Here is a 21,627-nt window from a genome sequence, read left to right on the forward strand (position 1 = left end):
TTGCAGACTAACTGTACTCAGGAAATGGAACCGTACCAATCAACAAGATTAGACTTAACCATCTCTTCTGATGAAATTATTTCAGACCCTTAAATGAGGGCAATGTCTTATAACAATAAGAGGTAGTACGCAGACTAAGGTAAGCACACACGGCATGAGACAGAATTAAATGACCCTCCTAATAAAGGTCTTTTCAAACGATTTGTGAAAATTGTGGAACTTTTTCCAAGGTTCTGGAAAAGTGTGAAATCAAATCTTCAATGTAACTTTCTTTCAACTATCAGTCATGCCCTGGCATTTGGAATAAACTTGTTCATGTAAGATTGCTTACAATTAGAGTGCAGTATCTGTAGGTCTTCTAACCTATTCAGTGGCATTGTTGACTAAATTCATATCACACAAATGTGTTACAGTATGTGAAAAAGTCTTTTAAAAATATTTGATTTTATATATTATTTTCATATTCGTATATCATCTTTTATGTGTAATGTATTTTAAGTACCAATGAGAAAAGGTCAATGATGCATATTTTCATTGTGAAAGTGGATGACATGATGAATTCATTGTCCTATGTGAGCTAGACAGTGAATATTGTGCACTCTGATTTCTGTAATTCTAATGAAATCCTGTGTTTTGTGGAGCACTACTGTGTTTTAGCCCACTGCACCACCATAGAACCATACTTCCTCTCCATATAGATCACATGAAGGAAGAGTTTTTTTTATTATTTGTATTATTTATAGTAGAAAAATAAACATAAACACTATCATGATGTTTGCTTCAGACAAACATTTGCATGGTATTTCAAATTGTCAGTTTAATGCCAATTTATTGTCATAGTTGAGGGTTTTTACAGGGTTTTTTAAACGTATATAAATATTTTGCCAAATGCAACAGTTTAAAGCGTTTCATAACTTTGATCAGTTTTAGCACTCCTGATGGTGTTTGCAAGGCAAGTCTGTTGGCTGTTAGCCAGTTAGCATGCTAGTTTTAGAAGAAAAAAACTGCCCTGTCTCGTAAGGGCATAGTCTACTGGACGCTTCCCATATTGTGCCCACACTCTGCGCCAATTCCTGTTCCCATGTTAAAGATGCTACGGAGAGCCCATCATGGGCAAAACCCCACTGAACCCATATGGAAGCTCTGTAAGTTAGCTCTCATGAGGGTCCCATGTCCTATAGTCGACCCACAGAAGCGAACATGGGCAAACCCACAGCACAGATAGCTCATTGTCGACCTATACTGGGCCACATTGGCAAATGATCCTGAGGGCCCATCATGGCCCAATCCCACAATGGACCTGTGTGGGATTTCCATGGATGAGCCCTTGTGGACGATTCCACAGAGACCCCACTGGGGCTCCGTTTAGAATTTGTATGACTCTGCCCGCAGAAAATCTGAACTGGGCCCACATATACACACTTGCTCTCTTAGTTCCATAACTTGTTGACATTTTGGCTCATATGTGTTAATGTGAACTGTTGTGCGGCTGTTCTTTTACAAGAAGGATACTGAGAGGATATGTTTCTGATTCTGGAAATAGATTATTTTGCCATATTGCATACAAATAGTAGAGCAACAACAAGACAATGAGTTATTTTCAGTCATTTTATTTTCCAGTAATATCAATATGACAGTAGTGATGCTCACAAGACATCTACAGTACATATTCATCTGTCACATTGTGTTCTGTGATCAAGACGTGATGTGGTGGTTCCAGACTGGGACAGCATCAGTTTGGGTTTGGTTCTGTTTGGAAGAGGAGAGGATTGTCAGAATTGGATTGCAGTACTCATCATTTCAGCAATCTCAAAGATATACGATGTTTCACCATAGGATGCAGGAGGTCATACTCACAGCATCCATAGAGTTTGTTGATCCTCAGGATGTCAGTGGTGGACAGTCCCTGTCTCTGTCCAATTTTCACACGTCGGTTTGGAATTGGAGTGATTGTCTCCCTTCCATTCTGGACTGTGAAAGCAGTTCTACAGAAGGAAATTTGAACAGTGATTTGTAAAAGTTTTATAAAACATATTTATATTTAGTAATGTAAACAGGTAAAACAGCTCTTGATGAATACGTTTTATTCAGTGGGTCCCATTTTCTTACCTCCCATAATGCATCACAGAAGAGTAGTCATATGGAGTGTTCAGGTTGTTGGTGCGTTGTTTCTTGAAGTTGTGAGTCATTCCTGCCAAAAGACAGACAAACAAGAGCTTTAAAAACATGACTATCTCTCATGAAGAATTATTTTAGATATAGTCGGTGTTCATTTGAATTGTTCTGAGAGAGAATTAAGCATAAGTAATATGGCTTACGTGGGTTGATGTAATTCCAGTTGATTTTCACATACTGGTCTCTGTCACTCCTGGTTTGCTCATGGTAGAAGCCCAGAGCATGGTTGAGTTCATGCTGGATGATGCCGTGGTAAACACAACCGTTCTTTTGGAGGGAGACCACCTGTTTGCCTCCTGTCCTCCCAAGGCTGGAGAAGCACCTGAGAAAGATGGGCGGAACAATGACAGCAACAGTTACAACAGGGTGTCATTAACTTATATTAGTGTATGTATTAATTACTGTAAGTTTGCTTTCATTTGTTCACAGAATTATGCTTTGCAACCAGGATGTGTTTAATGACATTATGTTACTAATTACCAGTCAGTCACACACTAATCAGCATTAATGAATATTTAGTAGTAATTCTGCAGGTAATGCCAAACTGGTATTCATTTAGTAGTGGTCTTCACTGGTGTCATTACATTGGATCTTTACATAAAGTGTTACCAGCAGGATAATTAGTGTGGGATTTACATTTAAGAGAGAAAAGCTATGCTCCAGGAAGCAGGTGTATGTGGACGTAGACATTTTCAACACTCTACAGTCGACAAACTCACCCATCTCTGTTCTCAATGCTGATGTAGTCCCTCTGAGTCGAGCGAGCAACAAACTGAACACAGGTTTTTCTGTTGAAGGTTGCCATGGCATTTTGAACTTTCCTCTTAGCAGCGGATGCTGAAAAGCACAACAAACATTAAGCACCATTGCTCAATGGGGGTGCTTTGAAATATATATATTGCATATTAAAAAATACAACAAATACTTACAAAACTGAGAGTTGACTGTGTAGGGGACCTCAACTTTCCCATTAGAAGACTTCTTCCATAAGCAGTTGTTGTTCCAGCAAGCCAGAGCATTCCTGGTTCTTGGCACAACAAGATCTCCTTCCATTAAAAGCTCACTGGAAGCTGAAAGATGAAATGTCATTTTTGAAGTTATTCTAGTGACACTGTAAATGTATGCCAACGATCATTTAAATGAAGCAGTTAAATAGTTTGAATAATGAGAAACAGACCATTATTGGTTGCCAGAATCTGTGTAGTTATGTCCACACTGTCAGACTCCTCTATGAGAATCTCATTTTCATCACCGTCCTCCTGAGAAAAAATTAAAACCAAAATGTTCAAATAAAATGTCCAGCTTTAATTAAATATAAAGCTCTTTAAAACGACTCTGCCTCTGGGTTTTGGTCAGACCCACCTCAGGCTCCTCAAAGACAATCTCATTTTCATCACCGTCCTCCTAGAGACAGATCAAATAAAAAAGGTGAAGATGAAACGGTACAAACAAACGATTAGTATTTAAAGATAGAGTTCTGAATATCTCAGGCATTCTTACCATGACAGGCAGAGCCATGGACAGGCCAAGCAGCAGCACAAGAAGGGAGATGGAGGCTCTGAGGTCCATGTTGCTTTAGTGTGTGGAGATGCTGTGGACGGCTCCTTCACTGGGGCTCGGTGTGTGAGACCCATCTCACCTGAGCTTTTATACAGCCCTCCGCAGGTGTGTCTGCAGGGGGATTTAGGCCGGCTGTCAGGGTCAGGTGTCTAATGGAAGCTCTTATGGGAGGACACCACCACCTCTCCCAGAAATTCAACAACTGAACAAAGACATGATGGTGAGTTTATTTGTTTTGATCACCTTCTAAGATGGCGTTAGCCTCTGATAGTAGTGACATCTTGAAGCATAGCCTTAACTGAAAGGTGTTGTTTGAAGACCTGCAAGGGCAGCCTATAAAGAATAATTAGATATTATTACCAGATCATATCAGCAGAAGATGTCCTCAGAAATCCAACCACTGCACTAAGGCATACTATTCTGTTTATTTGTCCTCATCATCTCTTAAAATCTCTACATTTTGAGAGAAGTTTCAAAGTAAGGTGTGCCTTGGTAGTCAAAGACACACAAAGCCATGCTGCATTAGTTTAAGAGATTAATATTGCAGACTAACTGTACTCAGGAAATGGAACCGTACCAATCAACAAGATTAGACTTAACCATCTCTTCTGATGAAATTATTTCAGACCCTTAAATGAGGGCAATGTCTTATAACAATAAGAGGTAGTACGCAGACTAAGGTAAGCACACACGGCATGAGACAGAATTAAATGACCCTCCTAATAAAGGTCTTTTCAAACGATTTGTGAAAATTGTGGAACTTTTTCCAAGGTTCTGGAAAAGTGTGAAATCAAATCTTCAATGTAACTTTCTTTCAACTATCAGTCATGCCCTGGCATTTGGAATAAACTTGTTCATGTAAGATTGCTTACAATTAGAGTGCAGTATCTGTAGGTCTTCTAACCTATTCAGTGGCATTGTTGACTAAATTCATATCACACAAATGTGTTACAGTATGTGAAAAAGTATTTTAAAAATATTTGATTTTATATATTATTTTCATATTCGTATATCATCTTTTATGTGTAATGTATTTTAAGTACCAATGAGAAAAGGTCAATGATGCATATTTTCATTGTGAAAGTGGATGACATGATGAATTCATTGTCCTATGTGAGCTAGACAGTGAATATTGTGCACTCTGATTTCTGTAATTCTAATGAAATCCTGTGTTTTGTGGAGCACTACTGTGTTTTAGCCCACTGCACCACCATAGAACCATACTTCCTCTCCATATAGATCACATGAAGGAAGAGTTTTTTATTATTTGTATTATTTATAGTAGAAAAATAAACATAAACACTATCATGATGTTTGCTTCAGACAAACATTTGCATGGTATTTCAAATTGTCAGTTTAATGCCAATTTATTGTCATAGTTGAGGGTTTTTACAGGGTTTTTTAAACGTATATAAATATTTTGCCAAATGCAACAGTTTAAAGCGTTTCATAACTTTGATCAGTTTTAGCACTCCTGATGGTGTTTGCAAGGCAAGTCTGTTGGCTGTTAGCCAGTTAGCATGCTAGTTTTAGAAGAAAAAAAACTGCCCTGTCTCGTAAGGGCATAGTCTACTGGACGCTTCCCATATTGTGCCCACACTCTGCGCCAATTCCTGTTCCCATGTTAAAGATGCTACGGAGAGCCCATCATGGGAAAAAACCCCACTGAACCCATATGGAAGCTCTGTAAGTTAGCTCTCATGAGGGTCCCATGTCCCAAACCCACAGCACAGATAGCTCATTGTCGACCTATACTGGGCCACATTGGCAAATGATCCTGAGGGCCCATCATGGCCCAATCCACAATGGACCTGTGTGGGATTTCCATGGATGAGCCCTTGTGGACGATTCCACAGAGACCCCACTGGGGCTCCGTTTAGAATTTGTATGACTCTGCCCGCAGAAAATCTGAACTGGGCCCACATATACACACTTGCTCTCTTAGTTCCATAACTTGTTGACATTTTGGCTCATATGTGTTAATGTGAACTGTTGTGCGGCTGTTCTTTACAAGAAGGATACTGAGAGGATATGTTTCTGATTCTGGAAATAGATTATTTTGCCATATTGCATAAAAATAGTAGAGCAACAACAAGACAATGAGTTATTTTCAGTCATTTTATTTTCCAGTAATATCAATATGACAGTAGTGATGCTCACAAGACATCTACAGTACATATTCATCTGTCACATTGTGTTCTGTGATCAAGACGTGATGTGGTGGTTCCAGACTGGGACAGCATCAGTTTGGGTTTGGTTCTGTTTGGAAGAGGAGAAGATTGTCAGAATTGGATTGCAGTACTCATCATTTCAGCAATCTCAAAGATATACGATGTTTCACCATAGGATGCAGGAGGTCATACTCACAGCATCCATAGAGTTTGTTGATCCTCAGGATGTCAGTGGTGGACAGTCCCTGTCTCTGTCCAATTTTCACACTTCGGTTTGGAATTGGAGTGATTGTCTCCCTTCCATTCTGGACTGTGAAAGCAGTTCTACAGAAGGAAATTTGAACAGTGATTTGTAAAAGTTTTATAAAACATATTTATATTTAGTAATGTAAACAGGTAAAACAGCTCTTGATGAATACGTTTTATTCAGTGGGTCCCATTTTCTTACCTCCCATAATGCATCACAGAAGAGTAGTCATATGGAGTGTTCAGGTTGTTGGTGCGTTGTTTCTTGAAGTTGTGAGTCATTCCTGCCAAAAGACAGACAAACAAGAGCTTTAAAAACATGACTATCTCTCATGAAGAATTATTTTAGATATAGTCGGTGTTCATTTGAATTGTTCTGAGAGAGAATTAAGCATAAGTAATATGGCTTACGTGGGTTGATGTAATTCCAGTTGATTTTCACATACTGGTCTCTGTCACTCCTGGTTTGCTCATGGTAGAAGCCCAGAGCATGGTTGAGTTCATGCTGGATGATGCCGTGGTAAACACAACCGTTCTTTTGGAGGGAGACCACCTGTTTGCCTCCTGTCCTCCCAAGGCTGGAGAAGCACCTGAGAAAGATGGGCGGAACAATGACAGCAACAGTTACAACAGGGTGTCATTAACTTATATTAGTGTATGTATTAATTACTGTAAGTTTGCTTTCATTTGTTCACAGAATTATGCTTTACAACCAGGATGTGTTTAATGACATTATGTTACTAATTACCAGTCAGTCACACACTAATCAGCATTAATGAATATTTAGTAGTAATTCTGCAGGTAATGCCAAACTGGTATTCATTTAGTAGTGGTCTTCACTGGTGTCATTACATTGGATCTTTACATAAAGTGTTACCAGCAGGATAATTAGTGTGGGATTTACATTTAAGAGAGAAAAGCTATGCTCCAGGAAGCAGGTGTATGTGGACGTAGACATTTTCAACACTCTACAGTCGACAAACTCACCCATCTCTGTTCTCAATGCTGATGTAGTCCCTCTGAGTCGAGCGAGCAACAAACTGAACACAGGTTTTTCTGTTGAAGGTTGCCATGGCATTTTGAATTTTCCTCTTAGCAGCGGATGCTGAAAAGCACAACAAACATTAAGCACCATTGCTCAATGGGGGTGCTTTGAAATATATATATTGCATATTAAAAAATTCAACAAATACTTACAAAACTGAGAGTTGACTGTGTAGGGGACCTCAACTTTCCCATTAGAAGACTTCTTCCATAAGCAGTTGTTGTTCCAGCAAGCCAGAGCATTCCTGGTTCTTGGCACAACAAGATCTCCTTCCATTAAAAGCTCACTGGAAGCTGAAAGATGAAATGTCATTTTTGAAGTTATTCTAGTGACACTGTAAATGTATGCCAACGATCATTTAAATGAAGCAGTTAAATAGTTTGAATAATGAGAAACAGACCATTATTGGTTGCCAGAATCTGTGTAGTTATGTCCACACTGTCAGACTCCTCTATGAGAATCTCATTTTCATCACCGTCCTCCTGAGAAAAAATAAAAACCAAAATGTTCAAATAAAATGTCCAGCTTTAATTAAATATAAAGCTCTTTAAAACGACTCTGCCTCTGGGTTTTGGTCAGACCCACCTCAGGCTCCTCAAAGACAATCTCATTTTCATCACCGTCCTCCTAGAGACAGATCAAATAAAAAAGGTGAAGATGAAACGGTACAAACAAACGATTAGTATTTAAAGATAGAGTTCTGAATATCTCAGGCATTCTTACCATGACAGGCAGAGCCATGGACAGGCCAAGCAGCAGCACAAGAAGGGAGATGGAGGCTCTGAGGTCCATGTTGCTTTAGTGTGTGGAGATGCTGTGGACGGCTCCTTCACTGGGGCTCGGTGTGTGAGACCCATCTCACCTGAGCTTTTATACAGGCCTCCGCAGGTGTGTCTGCAGGGGGATTTAGGCCGGCTGTCAGGGTCAGGTGTCTAATGGAAGCTCTTATGGGAGGACACCACCACCTCTCCCAGAAATTCAACAACTGAACAAAGACATGATGGTGAGTTTATTTGTTTTGATCACCTTCTAAGATGGCGTTAGCCTCTGATAGTAGTGACATCTTGAAGCATAGCCTTAACTGAAAGGTGTTGTTTGAAGACCTGCAAGGGCAGCCTATAAAGAATAATTAGATATTATTACCAGATCATATCAGCAGAAAAATTCTTACATCTTTTCAAATTTGAAATACTCACAAAGATGTCCTCAGAAATCTGTGAAAGAAATGTTTCTTTTTAATTATTATCATGATGTGTTTTAGTTGATATTAGTTATTTAGTTAAATGGAGGACTAAGCTCTTTCCATTGTTCTGTGAAAGGAAGTTTGAAACTGTGGGAAGAGAAGCTTGGAATTCAGACTGTCATGAAATGTTTAGGTTAAGACTGATTTATTGTTCTAAAACCAATAGTCAGGGTTTTTGGGGGTCTTAGGTAAACATTCTTGTGTTTTGGAACCAGGCACGGGAGGACACAGCCATGGGTGTGTCATTGTCTTTGTTCTGTGAGATTTTCTTAATAAATGGTCAGGCAAGTTACTCAAGGGGCAGTGTATGTGGGGACAGCGTTCTGAAACCACTACTCTCCTCTGGGCCAGAGTAAATGTCTGTTACTTGATTTTATTCTTGGTTGTGTGTGTCTTAATAACTGAGGTTTAAATACAGTCCTTATACAAAGGGTGAAATAATTCCCTGACAGTTTGGTCCTTCGAGCCGGATCTCAAGAAAGGACAAGATCGACCGGGAGCAGAAACACGGAAGCCGTACGTCGATGCATCGCCCTGCCCAATAGTGGATAGGAAAAGTCCCTTCGCGTTGAATTCGTCGTTGGGCCGGCTGAAGGACTTCTGCCCCCGGGAACATCTGCCTTCTCGAGATCCAGATCCAGATGAGACGCACAACAAGAATAATAAGTGAGTAGCCGGGGGTTACTTAATATTCAGACAAATAGCTATACAGAGATCTGGGATCTCTTGAGGTCTGGGACCTCACAGAAATATTTCTACCCTAATCTGGGATTGGGGAGTGTGAATAGGTGTACACCTGAGTGAATGAGAGAGTGCCTGGAGTAAGAAATTAAGCAAAATTAAAACTTTGGAAACTATCTGAGAGCACAAACTCCCGGGGAGGTCCGGATTGATTTATCAATCTAGAAGCTCGGCCTCCGGGTATTTTTCATAGACTCAAGAGAAGTATTTTGCTTAATTCAAAAAAACTCACCATAATTATGGGTAAAAATGCGTCAAAATCGCAAGGCAGTACTGGAGATAGGAAGTACATAGAGAAGAAACATACTAATAGCCACACGAAGTATGTAGATCGTTGGATTAAAAAACATAGTTTCAGTGGGAAACTAGTAGTAGACGACTGTGATAAATTATGCAAAGACATAAATAAACATCACCGGGGAAAGAGAACGTTAAAAACGCATCACAAAGACGAGCTTGCATGTGCTGGCGTCTGGTTAACGGAGGCGAGAGAAAGACTTGATGGTATTAAACGACGAAAAGAGCAATTAGTACTATCTGCTCTATCGAAAGAAGACGATACTGTAGTAATCAGTAAGTCTAGATTCGTACAGGCACCAGTACTAGAACAGCAGCAACAAGTAGTCGTTCAAAGGCCACCAGCGTCGCCAGCCTCTCCACTACCAGAAAATCCGTTAACTCCAGCTCGCAGAAACTCATCATGTGCTCCATTGTATCCACCGTTGCCAGGAACCCCACCACCTTATGACCATCCACAACGCATACGCCGTACTCCCATTAAATTTCGTGATTATCACATGGATGCGGGAGAACTATATGTCCAATCAGAGATACCAAATGGGCTAGAGGCCCATCAATTCCCGATGATTGAACTCCCCAATCCTGCTTTTGCTCCTGCCGATGACATAGGACCAGATAATCCTAGAACAATGCTAGTTTATCGTCCTTGGAACCAAAAAGAAGTTGATGATGCGGTAAAAAGTGTCCCGGAACACAAAGAAAGATTAACTGATTTTCTCCAAGGCATGGAGGCCTTACGGGATATGTATAAATTAGATGGGAGAGAGGTTGAGTGGATCTACCGATCCAAGATGAAGGTTGACTGGGCGCGTGTGAAAAATGATTTTCAGGTCGGTCCCCAAGGGGCGGGTCCGCACGCAGCTGGAAGCCCGGAGCTAAACGCTCAGGTTAATGCGTTGCAACAAAGAATTCGTGCGACGTTTGCGGCTCAGCCTAATTACACTAAATTAGGAGAAACAAAACAAAAAGACGCCGAAACAGTCTATGAGTTCAGAGAAAGGTTTGAGCATGCCTTTAGGAACTATAGTGGATTAGGGGATGCCAACCCAGCCGAAATTGCGATATTTAATGCGCATTTGAAACAAGCATTATTGGGGGGTTTCAGGGCTGAGGTCAGAGAATGGCTTAATAGAAATTTTGTTGAACTTCCCACATCTACCCTCCCAGCTTTCATGACTCAGGCAAGACATGCAGAAAAAGTAACTCAGGCTAAGAAAAAACTTAGAGATGAGCAGAAAACTGCCGAAGTCTTCGTCGCTGCAGTTCAGACAGTGATGGGAGGCAGTCAGAGGGGGAGGGGGAGAGGTAGAGGAAAGAGCAGAGGGAAAGGCAGAGGTCGAGAACAAAGCAGAGGAAAAAGTCAAGATTGGAGAAAAGAAAAAAATACACCTCGAAAGAATAGAGACAGAGAAGAGGAAGAAGAAGACGAGAGAGAGGACAGGGATAAGTGTTATTCTTGTGGAGTAAAGGGACATTGGGCGAGAGATTGTCCTAATAAGGAAGAGTCATGACTAGCCACAGAAACCCACAGTAATAAACAAACAGATGAAGGAGATGAGATTACATGCGATGAATTTTTAGATTTGGAAGACATCTGCTTGTCTACTAGTGGAAAACCCGAAATTACTCTGTTAGTTGACGGTAAACCGGTACACTTTCTCTGCGATTCAGGAGCGTGTAGGACTGCGATAATGAATGGAGAATTTATTGACAAATCAGGTGATTTCGTTCTGGTACGTTCCGCAAATGGACACACGCAGAGGCAAGCTCTCACTAAACCTATTTGGATAAAGAATCCAATAACAGGAGAATCCGTGAAAGCACCCGTGATAGTTTCACCCTCGTGTCCATTTAATTTACTCGGACGTGACGTTATGACTAAATTAGGCTTAGCAATTTACCCCACAAAACAGGGCGGAATGCAAGCTCGACGATGCAACAATACTGATATTTTAATTGTGGAAGGGAGGGGCGTGCCTTTCTACTATTGGGGGCTAAATGTGCCAGATAAGTCTCCGTGTAAAACAGCGAGCGCCTTGTTAAATGAAGCGAAAAAGGTAGTGTCTCCTGAGTCAGATTTTACACACAAAAATGACATACAGGTCACTTTATGTTGCTCAAATGACGGGAGACCTGGCCCCGACCCTCAATATGACGAAGCAGTCCATAAACTAGGCCCACAAAAAATTGTAATCACTGCACTCTGTTGGAGGGAAAATGCGTGTCTGTGCACTGTAACTCTATCACCGCAGGCTGAGAGTCTGGTGCGCGCATTGACCCCAAACATACTGTTGTCTAAAGCTCCCGACGAGAAATGGCAAGATAACAAAGAGCATATATGGGAAATTAACAGAGCGTGCGACTGGAAAGACATGGGTTATTCTCAATATAGTCCAAGCACCGGCTGGTGGAAGAAAATGTTGAATTTCGTGGTAATAACGACTCCAGAGACAAGAATGAGTGATCCGAATGAAACTAAATGAGAGATGTTGTTAACTTCTGAGGAAGAGGCGGCATTAAGTGAAATTACTGATAAACTTTGGTCAAAGCATCCAGCGGATGTGGGTAAAATGATTGGTGTTGAGCCCGTAAAAATTAAAGGAAAAACGGAATACTATCCTCGCGTAAAAACAATACCCGCTGAAACCAGATGCCCAGGCAGGCATCGAGCCAGTCATACAAGAGTTGTTAAAAGCCAAGATTATTCGAGCATGTGTTGATTCACCTTGTAATACGCCTATTTTCCCAGTGAAGAAAGCATCGCCATCCACTGGTTGGAGAGTGGTGCAGGATTTAAGACAAGTCAACGAAGCCGTAGTGGCACGAGCACCTAATGTGCCAGATCCACACACACTATTAAACCAATTGGACCCCGAAGCAAAATATTTTACTGTAATCGATCTAAGTAATGCATTTTGGTCAATACCAGTAGACGAAGCAAGTCAGTTTTGGTTTGCGTTCACTTTTAAGGGCAAAAGATACACGTTTAACCGGTTAGCTCAGGGATATTGCGAGTCACCTACAATATTTGCGGATGCCATAAGAAATTGTTTAGCTGATTTTCAACCACCACAAGGTAGTCAAGTCTTGTCTTATGTGGACGATATATTAGTATCTTCTAAAACACAAGAACAGTGCAAAATAGATACTTTATCTCTGTTACATTATTTGGCAAAAACAGGAAATAAAGTCAGCAAAAATAAATTGCAACTTTGGACAACAAACGTAAGATATCTTGGTCACACTCTTTCCGGAGATGGAAGAACGGTAAATACTGAAAGGAAGAAAGCTATATTGGAAGCTCCGAAACCTATGACTAAAAAACAGATGATGTCATTTTTAGGATTGTGTAATTATTGTCGACAATGGGTACCCAATTATGCAGTATTAGTAAGGCCTTTGCATAATATGATTTTCTCTGAACCAATGGCGCCCCACGATAAGGTTACGTGGACTAAAGAGGGTTCAGAAGCGTTTCAATTAACAAAAGAAAAAATAGCCAGCTCGACAGTACTGGCTCTTCCTAATTATGCGAAACCTTTCGTTCTCATGGTTGATTCCAGACATGGGTTCATGACATCTGTTTTGCTTCAGGTTTGGGGGTGTAAAATGAGACCGATTGCTTTTTATTCAACCCAGCTCGATCCGGTAGCTCGTGCGACACCAACATGTGTCCAAGCAGTGCTCGCAGCGGCATTAGCCGTACAGGCGTCAGCAGAAATTGTGTTGTTTCATGAACTCGTCGTAAAAGTACCGCATGCAGTGTCAATGCTTTTACTACAGACTAACATGACTTTCCTTTCTCCTGCACGCCACTTATCATGCATGACTCTTCTTCTCTCACAACCCACACATAACATTGGAAAGGTGTAATACACTGAATCCATCCACATTATTGCCAATACCTATTGACGGCATACCACACATATGTCAGGAAGAGACTCAAAAGAATTTGAAACCTAGAACGGATCTGCAGGACACCCCCCTACTGGGGGGATGTGTGATTTACGTTGACGGCTCTGCAGGCAAGGATGTGAGGGGGAGGAATTTAGTAGCTTATGCAGTCACTAGCCTTACTGACATAGTGGAAGCAAAGAAATTACCTTCTAACTTATCTGCACAAGCAGCAGAAATAATTGCATTAACCAGGGCATGTCAGTTATACAAAGGTCAGGAAATGACTGTATACACAGACAGCCAATATGCTTTTGCTGCTTCACACATTTTCTGTGCGCATTGGAAAAGGAGAGGTTATTTAACTTCTACAGGAAAGGAAGTTAAACACAAGAAGTTGTTGCAAGAGCTACTTGAAGCAATACAATTGCCTAGTAAATTAGCGATATGCAAATGCGAAGCACACACAAATAAACTGATGACATTTCAAAAGGAAATGCTTTAGCAGACAAGGCTGCCAAGCAGGCAGCTGGTCTGTATCTGACACAAGACACAGAGGATGACTTTTTGATTAACATGCAACAACAAGCACCCAAAGGGGAACAGGAGAATTGGATAAAACACGGGGCGACTTTGAAAGATGAGGTATATATCAGTCCAGATAAAAAACCCATCTTGCCGCGATCTTTGTATAAATGGGCAGCGATTTTGAGTCATGGTGATACTCACGTATCAACTGGGGGAATGGTTAGCTTAGTACATAAGCACTATACCACATATGGATTCATAACCTATTCAAAAAATTTTTGTTTGCAATGTGAGATATGTATTCGGCATAATTCACAAGGGAACCTCAGGCCTAAGAGGGGAGTTTTCCCCAAGCCTGACTATCCTTTTCAGGTAATACACATGGATTATATCCAATTGAGCAAAGCCAGAGGGCTGGAGTATTGTTTGGTTATAATTGATGTGTTTTCCAGATGGGTAGAGGTATTCCCTAGTTCAACACCCGACGCACTCACAGTGGCAAAAGCATTATGTAAAGAATAATACCAACTTTTGGTGTACCACAAATCATAAGGTCAGACAATGGTTCACATTTTGTGAATGATGTGTTGGACAGAGTTGGACAACAATTAAAAATTGATTTGAAAAGGCATTGTGCATACCACCCCCAGAGTGCTGGTCTTGTGGAAAGAACGAATGGTACGGTAAAATCTAAACTTCGAAAGGCTATGGCAGAAACAGGTAGACAATGGCCTGATTGTTTAGATTTAGTATCTTTAAGCATGCACATTACCCCTGCTCAGGGTCAACTCTTATCACCTTTTGAAATACTTTATGGCAGGCCATACAGAATACCAGATCTCACTCCAACTGTAAGAGCCAACCCAGATGACATTCCCACACTAGCAGATTATATGAAAAAAACTTTACTGACTAGAGAATGCAAAGAACCAAATACTGTTCCAGTTTTTTCTGTGTCTCCACAGGTACAAGGACAGGTGAAGGTGGGAGACTGGGTGTTCATCAAAGTCATCAAAAGAAAGACTTGGTCTGATGATAGATGGGAAGGACCGTACCAGGTGCTACTGTCTACCCCCACTGCCGTTAAGATCGCTGAACGCTCCACCTGGATTCATCTGTCACACTGCAAACTCAGAGCATTACCAGGATCCACCACTAGCGTTGAGTAGCGTTTTGTGGCGCTAGCGGGGGGCTAAGTGTATAAATCTTGGTCGTCTGAACGTCACCTAACCTCCAGGGAGTGCCGTGAGGGTTAGAGATTCTGCTCAACATAGTAGAGGTGTATCTGTTTTTTTTGTTCCTGTTTTTTGTATCTGTGTTTTTTGTTTTTCTTGTTTATTTGTGTTTATTGTTTTTCTGTATACATTTAAAACAATGTTTAAGCTGTTACTATTAATGATTGCTACAGGGGTAATGTTGGGTCTGTGGTCCCCTACAAATTTAATTGAGAGAATCCATAAGAGGTGGATTTCATATGGGGAACATGAAGCCATGGGGAACGTTACTCATCTGTATTCTACTAATTCATGGTATAGATATGCATCTTTGCAAGCGAAGAGACTTAATAAGACCAATTGCTATATATGTTCCTTAATGCCAACTTCCTCCTCTCACCCTAGACTTGAAGCTAGACCACTTTCTAAACAAGCCACTATCTGTGTTAGTTGGAAGTCTTCCCCAGAAAGCTGGATATACAAGGCTCAATTTTCAATATCGAAATGGTACCAGGTCGCAGGATTCATGCAGCGATACACACCCCCTAGAAGAAATACAAAATGCTACACCCTTGCTGTCACCTTATGTGACAGTCGACTCCATATTTCCAATATGTTTGCTAGTAATGGAACAAATGAAAGTAGGCTCTCTGAGAAAGAAACAGTGTAATACAACTGTCATCCCTACTACTACAGTGACCTCTTCCTCAGGTCACGTCACTTACTGGGTCCCTACTGTGCCATGTCCATGGGGAGACCGTTCCTTATGTTGGAGTTGGAATGGCAAGTACTGCCCCTCTGGCAAGGGTACTCCTACATTGAGAGAGGTGCTGTGGGTATGTGGTAGTCGGTTGTACAGTCATCTCCCTCCACACTGGGGTGGCGTATGCGCCCCCGCACAGGTCACGGACCATACTTATGTTGTTAGTGCACAGCCAGAGTTATCTCGTAAGAAGAGATTTGCTGTTAAGGAGCACGACAGTGTGTGGGGGATGGACGTACCGAATGACCAAAAAATTTGGACTAAAGGAACCAAGGTAACTTTGTCTCTGTTTCCGTGGTTGGGAGTAGGTAAACTAATGTTAAGAATGGAAACGCTTAACTATAGGTTAGGATTGTTCGTTAATGCAACCTTAGTCAGCATGGAAGGCCTTAATGATGAAGTTTCGCAAATTAGGTTAATGGTACTTCAGAATAGATTAGTCTTAGACCTGCTTACTGCATCTAGTGGGGGGGTTTGTGTGTTGTTGAATGATTCTTGTTGTACGTGGATTCCAGACCTGGTAAAGAGCATTTCTGTTTCTGAAGCCTTACAGCAAATGAAGGCTGTTCGTGATGCTATATCAAGTGATAAAGTGGTGGATGTTCCGTGGTGGAATCCTTTTGCTTGGTTTACTTCGGGTGCGTGGTGGCAAATTGTGCTGAAAGGACTGTTACCAATTGTTGCAATCTTTATACTTTTTGTATTTTTATGATGTGTATTTCTACATGTATTAAAGTTCTCATTTCTAGTGTAGTACGTAAGTCTGTGCAGAATGTAATGTTGTCACAGGAATTTGATGCTCTGCTGTCTCATCAGGAAAATGATTCTTTAGTGTAATGATGCCTATGCAGAAAACCGAAGGAAATGTATAAGGTTGATGTCTATACTAGTATTGTTTTCATGATAAACAGGAGGGAAATGTGAAAGAAATGTTTCTTTTTAATTATTATCATGATGTGTTTTAGTTGATATTAGTTAGTTAGTTAAATGGAGGACTAAGCTCTTTCCATTGTTCTGTGAAAGGAAGTTTGAAACTGTGGGAAGAGAAGCTTGGAATTCAGACTGTCATGAAATGTTTAGGTTAAGACTGATTTATTGTTCTAAAACCAATAGTCAGGGTTTTTGGGGGTCTTAGGTAAACATTCTTGTGTTTTGGAACCAGGCACGGGAGGACACAGCCATGGGTGTGTCATTGTCTTTGTTCTGTGAGATTTTCTTAATAAATGGTCAGGCAAGTTACTCAAGGGGCAGTGTATGTGGGGACAGCGTTCTGAAACCACTACTCTCCTCTGGGCCAGAGTAAATGTCTGTTACTTGATTTTATTCTTGGTTGTGTGTGTCTTAATAACTGAGGTTTAAATACAGTCCTTATACAAAGGGTGAAATAATTCCCTGACAAAATCCAACCACTGCACTAAGGCATACTATTCTGTTTATTTGTCCTCATCATCTCTTAAAATCTCTACATTTTGAGAGAAGTTTCAAAGTAAGGTGTGCCTTGGTAGTCAAAGACACACAAAGCCATGCTGCATTAGTTTAAGAGATTAATATTGCAGACTAACTGTACTCAGGAAATGGAACCGTACCAATCAACAAGATTAGACTTAACCATCTCTTCTGATGAAATTATTTCAGACCCTTAAATGAGGGCAATGTCTTATAACAATAAGAGGTAGTACGCAGACTAAGGTAAGCACACACGGCATGAGACAGAATTAAATGACCCTCCTAATAAAGGTCTTTTCAAACGATTTGTGAAAATTGTGGAACTTTTTCCAAGGTTCTGGAAAAGTGTGAAATCAAATCTTCAATGTAACTTTCTTTCAACTATCAGTCATGCCCTGGCATTTGGAATAAACTTGTTCATGTAAGATTGCTTACAATTAGAGTGCAGTATCTGTAGGTCTTCTAACCTATTCAGTGGCATTGTTGACTAAATTCATATCACACAAATGTGTTACAGTATGTGAAAAAGTCTTTTAAAAATATTTGATTTTATATATTATTTTCATATTCGTATATCATCTTTTATGTGTAATGTATTTTAAGTACCAATGAGAAAAGGTCAATGATGCATATTTTCATTGTGAAAGTGGATGACATGATGAATTCATTGTCCTATGTGAGCTAGACAGTGAATATTGTGCACTCTGATTTCTGTAATTCTAATGAAATCCTGTGTTTTGTGGAGCACTACTGTGTTTTAGCCCACTGCACCACCATAGAACCATACTTCCTCTCCATATAGATCACATGAAGGAAGAGTTTTTTATTATTTGTATTATTTATAGTAGAAAAATAAACATAAACACTATCATGATGTTTGCTTCAGACAAACATTTGCATGGTATTTCAAATTGTCAGTTTAATGCCAATTTATTGTCATAGTTGAGGGTTTTTACAGGGTTTTTTAAACGTATATAAATATTTGCCAAATGCAACAGTTTAAAGCGTTTTATAACTTTGATCAGTTTTAGCACTCCTGATGGTGTTTGCAAGGCAAGTCTGTTGGCTGTTAGCCAGTTAGCATGCTAGTTTTAGAAGAAAAAAAACTGCCCTGTCTCGTAAGGGCATAGTCTACTGGACGCTTCCCATATTGTGCCCACACTCTGCGCCAATTCCTGTTCCCATGTTAAAGATGCTACGGAGAGCCCATCATGGGCAAAACCCCACTGAACCCATATGGAAGCTCTGTAAGTTAGCTCTCATGAGGGTCCCATGTCCTATAGTCGACCCACAGAAGCGAACATGGGCAAACCCACAGCACAGATAGCTCATTGTCGACCTATACTGGGCCACATTGGCAAATGATCCTGAGGGCCCATCATGGCCCAATCCACAATGGACCTGTGTGGGATTTCCATGGATGAGCCCTTGTGGACGATTCCACAGAGACCCCACTGGGGCTCCGTTTAGAATTTGTATGACTCTGCCCGCAGAAAATCTGAACTGGGCCCACATATACACACTTGCTCTCTTAGTTCCATAACTTGTTGACATTTTGGCTCATATGTGTTAATGTGAACTGTTGTGCGGCTGTTCTTTACAAGAAGGATACTGAGAGGATATGTTTCTGATTCTAGAAATAGATTATTTTGCCATATTGCATAAAAAAAGTAGAGCAACAACAAGACAATGAGTTATTTTCAGTCATTTTATTTTCCAGTAATATCAATATGACAGTAGTGATGCTCACAAGACATCTACAGTACATATTCATCTGTCACATTGTGTTCTGTGATCAAGACGTGATGTGGTGGTTCCAGACTGGGACAGCATCAGTTTGGGTTTGGTTCTGTTTGGAAGAGGAGAAGATTGTCAGAATTGGATTGCAGTACTCATCATTTCAGCAATCTCAAAGATATACGATGTTTCACCATAGGATGCAGGAGGTCATACTCACAGCATCCATAGAGTTTGTTGATCCTCAGGATGTCAGTGGTGGACAGTCCCTGTCTCTGTCCAATTTTCACACTTCGGTTTGGAATTGGAGTGATTGTCTCCCTTCCATTCTGGACTGTGAAAGCAGTTCTACAGAAGGAAATTTGAACAGTGATTTGTAAAAGTTTTATAAAACATATTTATATTTAGTAATGTAAACAGGTAAAACAGCTCTTGATGAATACGTTTTATTCAGTGGGTCCCATTTTCTTACCTCCCATAATGCATCACAGAAGAGTAGTCATATGGAGTGTTCAGGTTGTTGGTGCGTTGTTTCTTGAAGTTGTGAGTCATTCCTGCCAAAAGACAGACAAACAAGAGCTTTAAAAACATGACTATCTCTCATGAAGAATTATTTTAGATATAGTCGGTGTTCATTTGAATTGTTCTGAGAGAGAATTAAGCATAAGTAATATGGCTTACGTGGGTTGATGTAATTCCAGTTGATTTTCACATACTGGTCTCTGTCACTCCTGGTTTGCTCATGGTAGAAGCCCAGAGCATGGTTGAGTTCATGCTGGATGATGCCGTGGTAAACACAACCGTTCTTTTGGAGGGAGACCACCTGTTTGCCTCCTGTCCTCCCAAGGCTGGAGAAGCACCTGAGAAAGATGGGCGGAACAATGACAGCAACAGTTACAACAGGGTGTCATTAACTTATATTAGTGTATGTATTAATTACTGTAAGTTTGCTTTCATTTGTTCACAGAATTATGCTTTACAACCAGGATGTGTTTAATGACATTATGTTACTAATTACCAGTCAGTCACACACTAATCAGCATTAATGAATATTTAGTAGTAATTCTGCAGGTAATGCCAAACTGGTATTCATTTAGTAGTGGTCTTCACTGGTGTCATTACATTGGATCTTTACATAAAGTGTTACCAGCAGGATAATTAGTGTGGGATTTACATTAAAGAGAGAAAAGCTATGCTCCAGGAAGCAGGTGTATGTGGACGTAGACATTTTCAACACTCTACAGTCGACAAACTCACCCATCTCTGTTCTCAATGCTGATGTAGTCCCTCTGAGTCGAGCGAGCAACAAACTGAACACAGGTTTTTCTGTTGAAGGTTGCCATGGCATTTTGAATTTTCCTCTTAGCAGCGGATGCTGAAAAGCACAACAAACATTAATCACCATTGCTCAATGGGGGTGCTTTGAAATATATATATTGCATATTAAAAAATACAACAAATACTTACAAAACTGAGAGTTGACTGTGTAGGGGACCTCAACTTTCCCATTAGAAGACTTCTTCCATAAGCAGTTGTTGTTCCAGCAAGCCAGAGCATTCCTGGTTCTTGGCACAACAAGATCTCCTTCCATTAAAAGCTCACTGGAAGCTGAAAGATGAAATGTCATTTTTGAAGTTATTCTAGTGACACTGTAAGTTTATGCCAACGATCATTTAAATAAAGCAGTTAAATAGTTTGAATAATGAGAAACAGACCATTATTGGTTGCCAGAATCTGTGTAGTTATGTCCACACTGTCAGACTCCTCTATGAGAATCTCATTCTCATCACCGTCCTCCTGAGAAAAAATAAAAACCAAAATGTTCAAATGAAATGTCCAGCTTTAATTAAATATAAAGCTCTTTAAAACGACTCTGCCTCTGGGTTTTGGTCAGACCCACCCGCACGATGAGACCGCTCGGTCCCGTTACAGTCATGTCCACACTGTCAGGCTCCTCAAAGAAAATCTCATTTTCATCACCGTCCTCCTAGAGACAGATCAAATCCAAAAGGTGAAGATGAAACGGTACAAACAAACAATTAGTATTTAAAGATAGAGTTCTGAATATCTCAGGCATTCTTACCATGACAGGCAGAGCCATGGACCGGCCAAGCAGCAGCACAAGAAGGGAGATGGAGGCTCTGAGGTCCATGTTGCTTTAGTGTGTGGAGATGCTGTGGACGGCTCCTTCACTGGGGCTCGGTGTGTGAGACCCATCTCACCTGAGCTTTTATACAGCCCTCCGCAGGTGTGTCTGCAGGGGGATTTAGGCTGGCTGTCAGGGTCAGGTGTCTAATGGAAGCTCTTATGGGAGGACACCACCACCTCTCCCAGAAATTCAACAACCGAACAAAGACATGATGGTGAGTTTATTTGTTTTGATCACCTTCTAAGATGGCGTTAGCCTCTGATAGTAGTGACATCTTGAAGCATGGCCTTAACTGAAAGGTGTTGTTTGAAGACCTGCAAAGGCAGCTTATAAAGAATAATTAGTAGGGCTGTCAATAGATAACAAAAAATTAACTAATTAATCTCACATTTTGCAATTCATTAATCTAGATTAA

At 40.6% G+C, this 21,627-nt stretch overlaps 3 protein-coding genes across 3 annotated transcripts; all 3 read right to left on the reverse strand.

Annotated features, from left to right (window-relative positions):
• Positions 1-1,653: 1,653 nt before the first annotated feature.
• Positions 1,654-4,085, reverse strand: LOC122128564 (hatching enzyme 1.2-like). The gene is made up of 7 exons (XM_042702788.1): positions 3,538-4,085; positions 3,078-3,434; positions 2,895-3,012; positions 2,319-2,536; positions 2,110-2,191; positions 1,858-1,985; positions 1,654-1,749 (listed from the first exon to the last, which is right to left on the reverse strand). Coding segments are annotated over exons 2-7 (735 nt in total). The 5' UTR covers positions 3,265-3,434; positions 3,538-4,085; the 3' UTR covers positions 1,654-1,747.
• Positions 4,086-5,839: 1,754 nt separating this feature from the next.
• LOC122133831 (hatching enzyme 1.2-like) lies at positions 5,840-7,628 on the reverse strand. The gene is made up of 5 exons (XM_042710766.1): positions 7,350-7,628; positions 7,140-7,257; positions 6,564-6,742; positions 6,355-6,436; positions 5,840-6,230 (listed from the first exon to the last, which is right to left on the reverse strand). The coding sequence occupies exons 1-5, from the start codon at positions 7,507-7,509 to the stop codon at positions 6,041-6,043; spliced, it is 729 nt and encodes a 242-aa protein (XP_042566700.1). The 5' UTR covers positions 7,510-7,628; the 3' UTR covers positions 5,840-6,040.
• Positions 7,629-19,079: 11,451 nt separating this feature from the next.
• LOC116217991 (hatching enzyme 1.2-like) lies at positions 19,080-21,215 on the reverse strand. The gene is made up of 8 exons (XM_042702789.1): positions 21,147-21,215; positions 20,964-21,050; positions 20,779-20,860; positions 20,531-20,671; positions 20,321-20,438; positions 19,745-19,923; positions 19,536-19,617; positions 19,080-19,411 (listed from the first exon to the last, which is right to left on the reverse strand). The coding sequence occupies exons 1-8, from the start codon at positions 21,213-21,215 to the stop codon at positions 19,222-19,224; spliced, it is 948 nt and encodes a 315-aa protein (XP_042558723.1). The 3' UTR covers positions 19,080-19,221.
• Positions 21,216-21,627: the final 412 nt, after the last annotated feature.

This window comes from Clupea harengus, chromosome 20 (assembly GCF_900700415.2).
Source record: "Clupea harengus chromosome 20, Ch_v2.0.2, whole genome shotgun sequence".
Classification (NCBI taxonomy): Eukaryota; Metazoa; Chordata; class Actinopteri; order Clupeiformes; family Clupeidae; genus Clupea; species Clupea harengus.

What these genes read in the sequence shown, in the direction of transcription:
- LOC122128564 (XM_042702788.1), bottom strand. Translation starts at nt 3,264, where the DNA reads ATGACATTTCATCTTTCAGCTTCCAGTGAGCTTTTAATGGAAGGAGAT. An exon ending in AGCATTGAGAACAGAGATGG is followed by an intron (nt 2,537 to 2,894) that starts GTGAGTTTGTCG and finishes ATGACACCCTGT; the next exon opens with TGTAACTGTTGCTGTCATTG. An exon ending in CTGGAATTACATCAACCCAC is followed by an intron (nt 2,192 to 2,318) that starts GTAAGCCATATT and finishes GTCTTTTGGCAG; the next exon opens with GAATGACTCACAACTTCAAG.
- LOC116217991 (XM_042702789.1), bottom strand. Translation starts at nt 21,215, where the DNA reads ATGGACCTCAGAGCCTCCATCTCCCTTCTTGTGCTGCTGCTTGGCCGG. An exon ending in CCATGGCTCTGCCTGTCATG is followed by an intron (nt 21,051 to 21,146) that starts GTAAGAATGCCT and finishes ATCTGTCTCTAG; the next exon opens with GAGGACGGTGATGAAAATGA. An exon ending in TCTGTGATGCATTATGGGAG is followed by an intron (nt 19,412 to 19,535) that starts GTAAGAAAATGG and finishes TTCCTTCTGTAG; the next exon opens with AACTGCTTTCACAGTCCAGA.
- LOC122133831 (XM_042710766.1), bottom strand. Translation starts at nt 7,509, where the DNA reads ATGACATTTCATCTTTCAGCTTCCAGTGAGCTTTTAATGGAAGGAGAT. An exon ending in AGCATTGAGAACAGAGATGG is followed by an intron (nt 6,743 to 7,139) that starts GTGAGTTTGTCG and finishes CATCTTTCTCAG; the next exon opens with GTGCTTCTCCAGCCTTGGGA. An exon ending in TCTGTGATGCATTATGGGAG is followed by an intron (nt 6,231 to 6,354) that starts GTAAGAAAATGG and finishes TTCCTTCTGTAG; the next exon opens with AACTGCTTTCACAGTCCAGA.